General features: G+C 46.8%; 1 protein-coding gene across 2 annotated transcripts in view; it reads left to right on the top strand.

Moving 5' to 3' along the window:
* Positions 1-12,505, top strand: part of cyp27a3 (cytochrome P450 family 27 subfamily A member 3) — a 69,360-nt gene that overhangs the window by 3,322 nt on the left and 53,533 nt on the right. For both annotated transcript variants that reach the window (XM_068034827.1, XM_068034826.1), the window contains exon 2: positions 8,935-9,125. In XM_068034827.1, coding sequence (XP_067890928.1) covers positions 8,935-9,125 — 191 coding nt within the window. The remainder of the gene's footprint in view (positions 1-8,934; positions 9,126-12,505) is intronic.

Raw genomic sequence — 12,505 nt, 5'->3', positions numbered from 1 at the left:
TCTGGAGGTCCTGGCTGTTGGCGACTGTTTCACAGTTGGCTTTGTCGATGTCAGCCATCTTCATATCTTGTTTGCAGGTATCCTTGTAGTGGAGGTATGGATATCCAGCAGGTTGTGACCCAGTGGTCAATTCACCATACAGTTCTTTGGGTATACAGCCATTATCCATCTGATGAACATGGTCAAACCATCACAGACGTTGTTGTTGGCTTATTAATGAGTGTATGCTGATGGAATTAGTATGCTCCCGACGTCTGTGTTGGTGACCTTGTGCTGCTAAGAGATGTTGAGGATATGGTCTAAGACAGCAAAGGTTTAAACTCTTCAACCTTTTCTCCTGCCTATGTTGAACAGGTCTCACTACTGTAGAGGAGTACACTGATGACACAGGCTTGGTAGACTTGCAAGACTCACAGTTTGGTGTTCTTGTCCAGTTGCTGATGTTTGACAACTATCACTATCGCTTCCACATTCTTTTTCACTCCTCTCACTTGAATAGCTTCCTGCACCATGGTGCTATGGTCAGTTTGCACATGCACCCTGCAGTCCTTGTTCTCAGCTACACAGGTAGCAAATATCCCGTATCTGTTGGCCAAAATGAAAGACCGAGGCTCCTCCATCGCTATATCCTGGATCCCTGCCTCACAGTCACACCCTCCTGTCCCTGACCAACTCTAAAGTTCTTCTTAACCTAAGAGGTGTGACTGCCCCCTGGAACAAAGTGTCTTAGATAACTCTTTTCCTCCCCCCCCCTCCCTGAGACCCTGCAATGTCTGCAGCTTGGACTTCAGCTCAACAATTCAGACACTTACTGCAGATATGGCTGTCTGGGATCGCATTGCTTTCCATAAACTCCCACGTGTTGCAGTCACGACACACCACTTGTCCTACTATATGTGTAATTTTATTTATTTGGCTCAGACTGATTGACCCCATCAGTCTGTTTGAGTTCTGATTTCTGTGTAATTCTTTGCTGAATTAAAAGTAAGAGCTTTAGGACAGAGAGCTGGAGAAATTATGTAGCACTGTGTGGTAGTGGGGCAGGACGGGGGTGGGGGCACGGGGGTGTTGTGAAGCTGTGAAATGCATGACCAGAATTTGTGATTGGCATGGTCTCTCCAATGTTGCAGAATGGGTTAGATAGGAGACTGAATGAAATGGGAATAAAAGGGATACAGGCAGGTGGGTTTAGGATTACTGCTCTTGCTGGACTAGGGGATCGAGTGGGGGAGTGGGACAGACTGAATAGCTTTGTGGAGAGCTGCCATGGACTCAATGGGCTGAATGGCCTACTTTTGTGCCGTATATGACTATGTGGAGAGTAAACGTCAACATGGATTGGTTGGGACAAACAACCTGTTTTCATGATATCGTTTAATGCAATTGAAATTAGAGCTTGGTGTTTAACACGGTTTACAGTGCCAAGCTCTGTCTGAACGAATCTGGGGAATTGCATTCTGTATCACATCTGCCAAGACTGCAAATTCCAGCTGTTAAGAAAACATACAGCTCAGGAGTGGAATTCATACTGGTTTATTTTTGAGGAGAATGAGAGCTTATCATTGAACTGGTACAAGCTACTTTAATTGTGGTATTGTTACTGGCCTAGTAACCCAAAGACCAAGGGTACAAAGAACAAAGAACAAAGAACAGTACAGCACAGGAACAGGCCAATGACTTTTCATGACCCCTTTTAGCCCTCCTGGCTCCTTGCTTAAGTTCCTTCCTACTGTCTTTATATTCCTCAAGGGATTTGTCTGTTCCTAGCCTTCCACCCCTTACGAATGCTTCCTTTTTCTTTTTGACTAGGCTCACAATATCCCGTGTTACCCAAGATTCCCGAAACTTGCCAAACTCATCCTTCTTCCTCACAGGAACATGCTGGTCCTGGATTCTAATCAACTGACGTTTGTAGTATTAGGAGTATTGACGGGCAGAGAGATCGGGTCCACAGGTCACTGAAAGTGGCAACGCAGGTGGATAAGGTAGTCAAGAAGGCATACGGCTGCTTGCCTTCATCGGTCAGGGCATAAGAGTATAAAAATTGGCAAGTCATGTTGCAGCTGTACAGAACTTTAGTTAGGCCACACTTAGAATATTGCGTGCAATTCTGGTCACCACACTACCAGAAGGACGTGTAGGCTTTGGAGAGGGTACAGAGGAGTTTTACCAGGATGTTGCCTGGTCTGGAGGGCATTAGCTATGAGGAGAGGTTGGATAAACTCGGATTGTTTTCACTGGAACGACGGAGGTGGAGGGGCAACATGATAGAGGTTTACAAAGTTATGAACGGCATGGACAGAGTGGATAGTCAGAAGCTTTTTCCCAGGGTGGAAGAGTCAGTTACTAGGGGACATAGGTTAGAGGGGATGTGCGAGGCAAGTGTTTTACAGAGGGTGGTGAGTGCCTGGAACTTGCTGCCGGGGGAGGTGATGGAAGCAGTTAGGATAGCGACGTTTAAGAGGCATCTTGACAAATACATGAATAGGATGGGAATAGAGGGATACGGTCCCCGGAAGTGCAGGTGGTTTTAGTTTAGGCAGGCATCAAGATCGGTGCAAGTTTGGAGGGCCGAATGGCCTGTTCCTGTGCTGTACTGTTCTTTGTTCTTTTGAAAGACTCCCACATGTCAGATGTTGATTTACCCTCAAACAGCCGCCCCCAATCTAAATTCTTCAGTTCCTGCCTAATATTGTTATAATTTGCCTTCCCCCAATTTAGCACCTTCACTCGAGGACTACTCTTATCCTTATCCACAAGTACCTTAAAACTTAGACTTATGGTCACTGTTCCCGAAATGCTCCTCTACTGAAACTTCGATTACCTGGCCGGGCTCATTCCCCAATACCAGGTCCAGTACAGCCCCATCCCTCGTTGGACTATCTACATATTGTTTTAAGAAGCCCTCCTGGATGTTCCTTACAAATTCTGCCCCATCCAAGCCCCTAGCACTAAGTAAGTCCCAGTCAATATAGGGGAAGTTAAAATCACCCACCACTACAACCCTATTACCTTTACATCTTTCCAAAATCTGTCTACATATCTGCTCCTCTACCTCCCGCTGGCTGTTGGGAGGCCTGTAGTAAAACCCCCAACATAGTGACTGCACCCTTCCTATTCCTGAGCTCCACCCATATTGCCTCGCTGCACGACCCCTCCGAGGTGTCCTCCCGCAGTACAGCTGTGATATTCTCCTTAACACTCCCACCCCTTTTACATTCTCCTCTATCCCACCTGAGGCTTCTAAATCCTGGAACATTTAGCTGCCAATCCTGTCCTTCCCTCAACCAAGTCTCTAATAGCAACAACATCATAGTTCCAAGTACTAATTCAAGCTCTAAGTTCATCTGCCTTACCTGTTATACTTCTCGCATTGAAACAAATGCAGTTCAGACCACCAGTCCCGCTGTGCTCCGCAACATCTCCCTGCCTGCTCTTCCTCAGTCTTACTGGCCTTATTTACTAGTTCCCCCTCATTTATTTCACTTGCTGTCCTACTGCTCTGGTTCCCACCCCCCTGCCACACTAGTTTCAACCCTCCCGAGTGACACTAGCAAACCTCGCAGTCAGGATATTTGTGCCCCTCCAGTTTAGATGCAACTCGTCCTTCTTGTATTGGTCCCATCTGTCCCTGAAGAGATCCCAATGGTCCAGATATCTGAAACCCTCCCTTCTACACCAGCTGTTCAGCCACATGTTTAGCTGCACTATCCTCCTGTTTCTAGCCTCACTGGCATGTGGCACAGGGAGTAATCCAGAGATTACAACCCTCGAGGTCCTGTCTTTTAAACTTCCTACCTAACTCCCTAAACTCCCCCTGCAGGACCTCATCACTCTTCCTGTCTATGTCATTGGTACCAATGTGTACCACAATCTCTGGCTGTTCACCCTCCCCCTTCAGAATGCCCCCTGTCCATTCAGAGACATCCTTGACCCTGGCACCAGGGAGGCAACATACCATCCTGGAGTCTTTCACATCCACAGAAGCGCCTATCTTTGCCCCTGACTATAGAGTCCCCTATAACTATTGCTCTTCTGTGCTTTGTCCCTCCCTGCTGAACAATAGTGCCAGCCGTGGTGCCACAGCTCTGGCTGCTTGTTTTCCCCTGATAGGCCATCCCCCCCCAACAGTATCCAAAACAGTATACTTGTTAGAGAGGGGGATAGCCACAGGGGATTCCTGCACTGACTGCCTGCCCCTTCTAGCAGTCACCCATCTATCTGCCTGTACCTTGGGTGTAACCACTTCTCTAGAACTCCTGTCCATGACACTTTCTGCCACCTGCATGCTCCTAAGTGCATCCAGTTGCTGTTCCTACCGATCCATGCGGTCTGTGAGGAGCTGCAACTGGGTACACTTCCTGCAAACATAGTCATCCGGAAGGTTGGAAGCATCACAGACCTCCCACATCTCACAGGTGAAGCACTTCACCCCTCTAACTGATATTTCTAGCACTAATTAATAAATTAATTTAAAATACTTATTAAATCCTTACTAAATTGTTATAATTAACTATATGGTCCCTTGTGCTAGATTCCTACTATAAATATTAAATGCTAAGTAAATACAGTAATCTCCTCCCTCTGGTTTAGTTACTCTACTTATTAGTTAGGTAATTAGGGTTTTAATCAATTTTTAATCAATGCTTTATTTTCAAATTCAGTAAAAAAAATTCCCTACCAGCCAATCAGGTCACAGCTTTCCTGTGACGTTACTTTCAGTTTTTTTTTACCAGAGGTAAGTTTTTTTATACTTACCGGTCTGGAGCTCCGCCTTTCAATTCTTCTCCCAGTCAGCTGTGCTCTTTGGAAGCTCTCGACTCCTCTCACTCTGAGGACAGGTAGGAAATAAAGGAGCTCCTCACTACCTCCTTACCGAACTTACTCAGTTACAAAGCTTCCACTATAGCACTCTAACCAACCCAAGTCAGCACTCTAGGCCGGCTCACTTTTATACTGACTGACTCTAGCCCCTGAAAACTGGTTTATGCCAGTTATCTAATTAACACGGTGCAGCTGCAAGCAGAACTGAGTGAACCCTGTTTAAAGCTGGTCTAAAACTCACCTTCTCCAACCCTAACAGCAACTGTTAAGTTAATCTGCTAAATAAAAGACAGATTAGATTTAAGATAAAATTAACCTTTAATTATCCTCAGTTACCAAACTTCCACTATAGCACTCTAATGCAACCCAAGTCAGCACTCCAGTGCAAACTTTCTGGAGACATGGGTTTGAATTTAACCATAGCAGAAGGTGGAATTTTAATTCAATTAATAAATCTGGAATTAAAAAGCTAGTCTAATGACGGCCATGAAACCATTTTCGATTGTTGTAAAAACCCATCTGGTTCACTAATGTCCTTTAGGGAAGGAAATCTGCTGTCCTTACCTGGTCTCACCGACATGTGACTCCAGACCCACAATGATGTGATTGACTCTTACATGCCCTCTGAAATGGCCTAGCAAGCAACTCAGTTGTATCTAACTGCTACAAAGTCAATAAAAAAGAATGAAACTGGACGGACCACCCGGCATCGACCTAGGCACCGGAAACGACAACGGCAAACCCAGCCCTGTTGACCCTGCAAAGTCCTCCTTACTAACATCTGGAAGCTTGTGACAAAGTGGGAGAGCTGTCCCACAGACTAGTCAAGCAACAGCCTGACATAGTCATACTCTCAGAATCATACCTTACAGCCAATGTCCCAGACATTGCTATCACCATCCCTGTGTATGTCCTGTCCCACCGGCAGGGCAGACCCAGCAGAGATGGTGGCACAGTGGTATACAGTCGGGAGGGAGTTGCCCTGGGAATCCTCAACATCGACTCTGCACTGCATGAAGTCTCATGGCATCAGGTCAAACATGGGCAAGGAAACCTCCTGCTGATTACCACCTACTGCCCTCCCTCAGTTGATGAGTCAGTACTCCTCCCTATTGAATACCACTTGGAGGAAGCACTGAGGGTGCCAAGGGCGTAGAATGTACTCTGGGTGGGGGACTTCAATGTCCATCACCAAGAGTGGCTCGGTAGCACCACTACTGACTGAGCTGGCTGAGTCCTAAAGGACATAGCTGCTAGACTGGGTATGTGGCAGGTGGTGAGGGAACCAACAAGAGGTAAAAACATGCTTGACCTCGTCCTCACCAATCTGCCTGTCGCAGATGCGTCTGTCCATGACAGTATTGGTAGGAATGAACACCGCACAGTCCTTGTGGAGACAAATTCCCACCTTCATATTGAGGATACCCTCCATCGTGTTGTGTGGCACTACCACCATGTTAAATGGGATAGATTTTGAACAGATCTAGCAACGAAAACCTGGGCATTCATGAGGCGCTGTGGGCCATCAGCAGCAACAGAATTGTTCTCAATCACAATCTGTAACCTCATATCCCCCACTCTGCCATGACCACCAAGCCAGGGGATCAACCCTGGTTGAATGAAGAGTGCAGGGGGGCATGCCAGGAGCAGCACCAGGCATACCTCAAAATGAGGTATCAACCTGGTGAAGCTACAACACAGGACTACTTGCATGCCAAACTGCATAAGCAGCATGCGATAGACAGAGCTAAGCGATCTCAAAACCAATGGATCAGATCTAAGCTCTGCAGTCCTGCCACATCCAGCTGTGGATGGTGATGGACAATTAAACAACTAACTGGAGGAGGAGGCTCCACAAATATCTCCATCCTCAATGATGGGGGAGCCCAGCACATCAGTGTGAAAGATAAGGCTGAAGCATTTGCAACAATCTTCAGCTAAAAGTGCCAAGTTGATGATCCATCTCGGCCTCCTCCTGAAGTCCCCAGCATTACAGATGCCAGACTTCAGCCAATTCGATTCACTCAGCGTGATATCAAGAAATGACTGAAGGCAGTGGACACTGCAAAGGCTATGGGCACTGACAATATTCTGGCAATAGTACTGAAGACCTGTGCTCCAGAACTTGCCACGCTCCTAGCCAAGCTGTTCCAGTGCAGCTACAATACTGGCATCTACCCGGCAATGTGGAATATTGCCCAGGCATGTCCTGTTCACAAAAAGCAGGACAAATCCAATCCGGCCAATTACCGCCCCATCAGCCTACTCTCAATCATCAGTAAAGTGATGGAAGGTGTCATCAACAGTGCCATCAAGTGGCACTTGCTTAACAATAACCTGCTCAGTGATGCTCAATTTTTGTTCCGCCAGGGCCACTCAGCTCCTGACCTCATTACAGCCTTGGTTCAAACATGGACAAAAGAGCTGAACTCAAGAGGTAAGGTGAGAATGACTGCCCTTGACATCAAGGCAGCATTTGACCGAGTATGGCATCAAGGAGCCCTAGTAAAACTGGAGTCAATGGGAATCGGGGGAAACTCTCCACTGGTTTGAGTCATACCTAGCGCAAAGGAAGGTGGTTGTGGTTGTTGGAGGTCAATCATCTGAGCTCCAGGACATCACTGCAGGAGTTCTTCTAGGCCCAATCATCTTCAGCTGCTTCATCAATGACTTTCCTTCAATCATAAAGTCAGAAGTGGGGATGTTCGCTGATGATTGCACAATGTTCAGCACAATTTGCGACTCCTCAGATACTGAAGCAGGCTGTGTAGAAATGCAGCAAGACCTGGACAATATCCAGGCTTGGTATGATAAGTGGCAAGTAACATTCACGCCACACAAGTGCCAGGCAATGACCATCTCCAACAAGAGAGAATCTAACCATCTCCCCTTGACATTCAATGGCATTACCATTGCTGAATCCCCCACTATCAACATCCTAGGGGCTACCATTGACCAGAAACTGAACTGGAGTAGCCATATAAATACCATGGATCCAAGAGCAGGTCAGAGGCTAGGAACTCACCTGACTTCCCAAAGCCTGTCCACCATCTACAAGGCACAAGTCAGGAGTGTGATGGAATACTCTCCACTTGCCTGGATGGGTGCAGCTCCAACAACACTCAAGAAGCTCGACACCATCTAGGACAAAGCAGCCCCCTTGATTGGCACCCCATCTACAAACATTCACTTCCTCCACCACCGACGCACAGTGGCAACAGTGTGTACCATCTACAAGAGGCACTGCAGCAACGCACCAAGGCTCCTTTGACAGCACCTTCCAAATCCGCGACTTCTACCAACTAGAAGGACACATGGGCAGCAAATGCATGGGAACCTGTCAGAGCTTTACAGGAGATTTCAGTGACAGTGCACTGTGATGGCTCTTGCAGTAAACACTAATTCTCCTTTGCTTCATCTTGTGTTACTGCTTACCCTTCATGACAATTACTTTAAAACTGTAAAAACGTGCACTGTCAGAGCCGCCTTCTCTGGAGTTTAGAAGGATAATGATGGCATTCGACTATCTCGGGAGATGATAGACTGCACCTGGGGTGTGTGTCACTTCTGGATTGAGTATCATCTGTTGTAGCTGTAGAGGCCGAAGCCTGAGTGGCAATCCCTTCTGCATTTGGGACAGATGAATATCATTGGCCTGAGGTTGACTGATTTTTTTTTTTCCTTCCGCCGGGCTCCTCTTTTCCGCCATTTGGTCGTTTCTTTTGTCCACTGCTTTATCCATGCCCTTTCAGAGTGCCATTCTCCCAGATCTCCGATCAGAAGGCAAGGACTTCCCCATGCATCGACTCCGATCCTGGTCAACTCGAGGTCTTGCTTACAGATATTCTTATATCGCAAATGTGGGCGACCTGTTGGTCTTGTGCTGATAGCAAGTTCACCATAGAGCATGTCTTTGGCCATCATCCATTTGACTCCGTTGGCTGAGTCATCTGAGTCGAATGGAGTTTAGAAGAATGAGAGGTAATCTCATTGAACCACTTAAGGTAAACACATAAGTGATATTACAACAATACCCTGTCAAACTTTCCTGAGAAACTTCTGAACTAATTCCTTACCCTTTTTTTGGTTTGATTTTTGTCTCTTTTATAGCTTGTGCAGAAGATGATGTTTGGACCCATTTGGAAGTCCAAATTTGGCCCACTCACTGTCGTCAATGTGGCCAGTGCTGATTTGATTGAGCAGATTTTGCGACAGGAGGGTAAATACCCAGTGCGAGCCTACATGCCACACTGGCGGGAGTACAGAAAGCTGAGAGGACACGCTTATGGACCACTTTGTGAGTGAGTATTGTGGGAACAGTGCAGTACTGTCATTAAGGACCTTTTTGTTTAATGAAAAAGATGCATCAGTTGTAAAAGTATCACAATTTGGTGGGGGCAGAGAAAGCTGGATGATTCTTGACTCTCAGCCAATCAGTGATGTGGGCTGGAATTTTATGCTGGCGACGGGGGGGTTTCGATGTCTGGAGAAAGTGACACCGGGAATCCCACGTCGCCTCATCTCCGGAAGGCCTGCTGAATCTAGTGCCAACCAGGCATTTTAGCGGACAGCGGCAGACCTTCCACAGGATCCAGGACCCCGTCACTGGTAGTCCTGCCCTTGGAGAGCTGCTGCATAATCAGAGACTGGCAGCTCTTCCACTGAGCAGTGCCACTGCGGAGGTGGTGGCTGCTGCCTGAGGAGCACCTACCGGAGGCCCAGGAGCGGCTGGACCCAGGCCACAGGTAGGTCAGGGCTGGAGGGGTCTCGCATGGTGGTGGGGGGTCACGGGGGACGGGGTTGTAGGGTGTATCGGTATTAAGGGTGGGGGGGCGGGTGGCTCTCAGTGGACCCCCCCACCCCCAATGCTGTGCCCCTCGTTCAGGCACTTAGTGCCTTTTAACAAGGGGACCCCATACCCCCCCCTCCACCCCAAAGCCGGGAAGCAGCCCACATGGTTTCTCGTGTTGTGCTTTCTGTACTGCTCGGCTATTTGTGGCGGCAGTGGGATGAAGCCCTTAATTGGGGATTAGTTACCCAGTTAAGGGCTTTAATTGGCAGCAAGGTGGGAAGGCCATTCACAGGCAGAGGCAGGATGGTGACAGCCCCTCCTCCCCACCATCCAACCCAATTTTATGCTCTCCCAGCCTCCAAACCCACCGTGGAGGAGAGCATAAAATTTCACCAGAACAGTCTATTCATTTCTCAATCGGCTGTAGGAAGGAGATACTCCATGTGAGGATTCATGTTGGGCGACCAGTGGTGGGTATGGGAGCGCTGGGTGGGACCAAGAGGCCACATGGTGAAATCTCCAGGAAGTGTGATGGTGTCTCCAAGGGGTCCATGTTAGGAACACTGCTCTTTTTGATATATGTTAATAACCTGGAATGGATATAAATAAAAAGTTGCAGATGGCACGAAACTTGGAAATGTAGTAAACAGTGAGCAGGATAGTAACAGACTTCAAAAGGACAGAGGCAGACTGATGAAGTGGGCAGAAACCTGGCAGATTAAATTTAACGCAGAGATGTGTGAAGTGATTCATTTTAGTAGGATGAATGAGAAGAGGCAATAGAATCTAAATGGTGTAGTTTGAAAAGGGGTGCAGAAACAGAGACACCTAGGGGTGTATGCATACACACCTTTGAAGGTGGTACGATAAATCGAGAAACCTGTTATAAAGGCATTCTGAATCCTTGGCTTTGTAAATAGAAGCATAGAATGCAAAAGCAAGGCAGTTATGGTGAATCTTTTATAAAACACTGGTTAGGCCTCAGCTGGAATATTGTGTTCAGTTCTGGTCACCACACTTTAGGAAGGATATCAGGGCCTTGGAGAGGGTAGAGAAGAGAATTAGAACCACAGAACCATAGAAAAATTATGGGACAGAAGGAGGCCATTCAGCCCGCTGTGACCGTGCCAGCCGAACAAACTAGCCGCCCAATCTAATCTCACCTTCCAGCACCTGGTCCATAGCCTTGCCGGTTACAGCACTTCAGGTGCATGTCCAGGTACCTTTTAAAAGAATTAAGGGTTTCTGCCTCCACCACCATTCCTGGTAGTGAATTCCAGACACTCACCACCCTCTGAGTGAAAAATTTTTCCTCATGTCCCCTCTAATCCTTCTACCAATCACCCTAAATCTGTGCCTTCTGGTAATTGACCTCTCCACTGGAGGAAACAGGTCCTTCTTGTCTACTCTATCTAGGCCCCTCATAATTTTGTACACATCAATTAAGTCACCCCTCAGCCTCCTCTGTTCTAGGGAAAACAACCCTAGCCTATCCAATCATTCTTCATAGCTGCAACTTTCAAGCCCTGGCAACATTCTTGTAAATATCCTCTGTACTCTCTCCAGAGAAATTATGTTCTTCCGGTGATGTGGTGACCAGAACTGTACGCAATACTCCAGTTGTGGCCTAACCAGCATTTTATACAGTTCCAGAATTATATCCTTGCTTTTGTATTCTCTACCTCGGCCAATAAAGGAAAGCATTCCATATGCCTTCTTCACCACTCTATCTACCTGTCCTGCCACCTTCAGGGACCTGTGGCAATGCGCTGTAAGGTCTCTCACTTCTACTCCTCTCAATATCCTCCCATTTATTGTGTATTCCCTCGCTTTATTTGCCCTCCGCAAACTTCTCTGGATTGAATTCCATTTGCCACTTTTCCACCCACTCAACCAAACCATTGATACCTTTCTGAAGTCTACGGCTATCCTCTTCACTATCAACTACGTGACCAATTTTTGTATCATCAGCAAATTTCCCAATCATGCCTCCTGCATTTAAGTCCAAATCATTAATATATACAGCAAACAGCAAGGGACCCAGTACTGAGCCCTGTGGAACGCCACTGGAAACAGCTTTCCATTTGCAAAAACTCAGTTGACTACTACCCGTTGTTTCCTGTCCCTGAGCCAATTCTGGATCCAACCTATCACATTCCCCTGCATCCCATGGGCTTTCATTTTACTGACCAGCCTGCCATGTGGGATTTTGTCAAATGCCTTACTAAAATCCATATAGACCACATCTACTGCACTACCCTCATCAATCCTCCTTGTTACTTCCTCAAAAAAACTCAATTAAGTTAGTAAGACATGACCTTCCCCGTGCCGACTATCCCTGATTAATTTCTAAGTGGTGGTTAATCCTGTCCCTCAGAATTGATTCCAACAATTAATCCACCACTGAAATCAGACTGATCGACCTATATTTATTTGGCCTATCCCTCGCACTCTTTTAAGTAATAGTATAACGTTCGTAGACCTCCAATCGTCTGGTACCTCTCTTGTATCTAGTGAGGATTTGAAGATGATCCTCAGCACATCCGCAATTTCCTCCCTGGCTTCCTTTAACAACCTGGGATGCAAAACATCCGGCCCTGGAGATTTATCCACTTTCAAGGATTCCAGACCTTCTAGTACGTCCTCTCTCATTATGCTTATCGTATCTAATATTTCACACTCCTCCTCTTTAACTACAATGTCTGCATCAACCCTCTCCTTTGTGAAGACAGAGACAAAAAACTCATTTACTAGAATGGTACCAGGGATGAGAGACTTCAGTTATGTGGAGAGACTGGAGAAGCTGGGATTGTTCTCCGTAGAGCAGAAAAGAGATTTAATCGAGGTGTTCAAAATCATGAATGGTTTTGCTAGAGTAAATAAGGAGAA

Source organism: Heterodontus francisci, chromosome 7 (assembly GCF_036365525.1).
Source record: "Heterodontus francisci isolate sHetFra1 chromosome 7, sHetFra1.hap1, whole genome shotgun sequence".
In the NCBI taxonomy this organism is placed as follows: Eukaryota; Metazoa; Chordata; class Chondrichthyes; order Heterodontiformes; family Heterodontidae; genus Heterodontus; species Heterodontus francisci.
The sequence above is the reverse complement of the archived record's forward strand: the minus strand, read 5'-3'. Positions and strand labels throughout refer to the sequence as shown.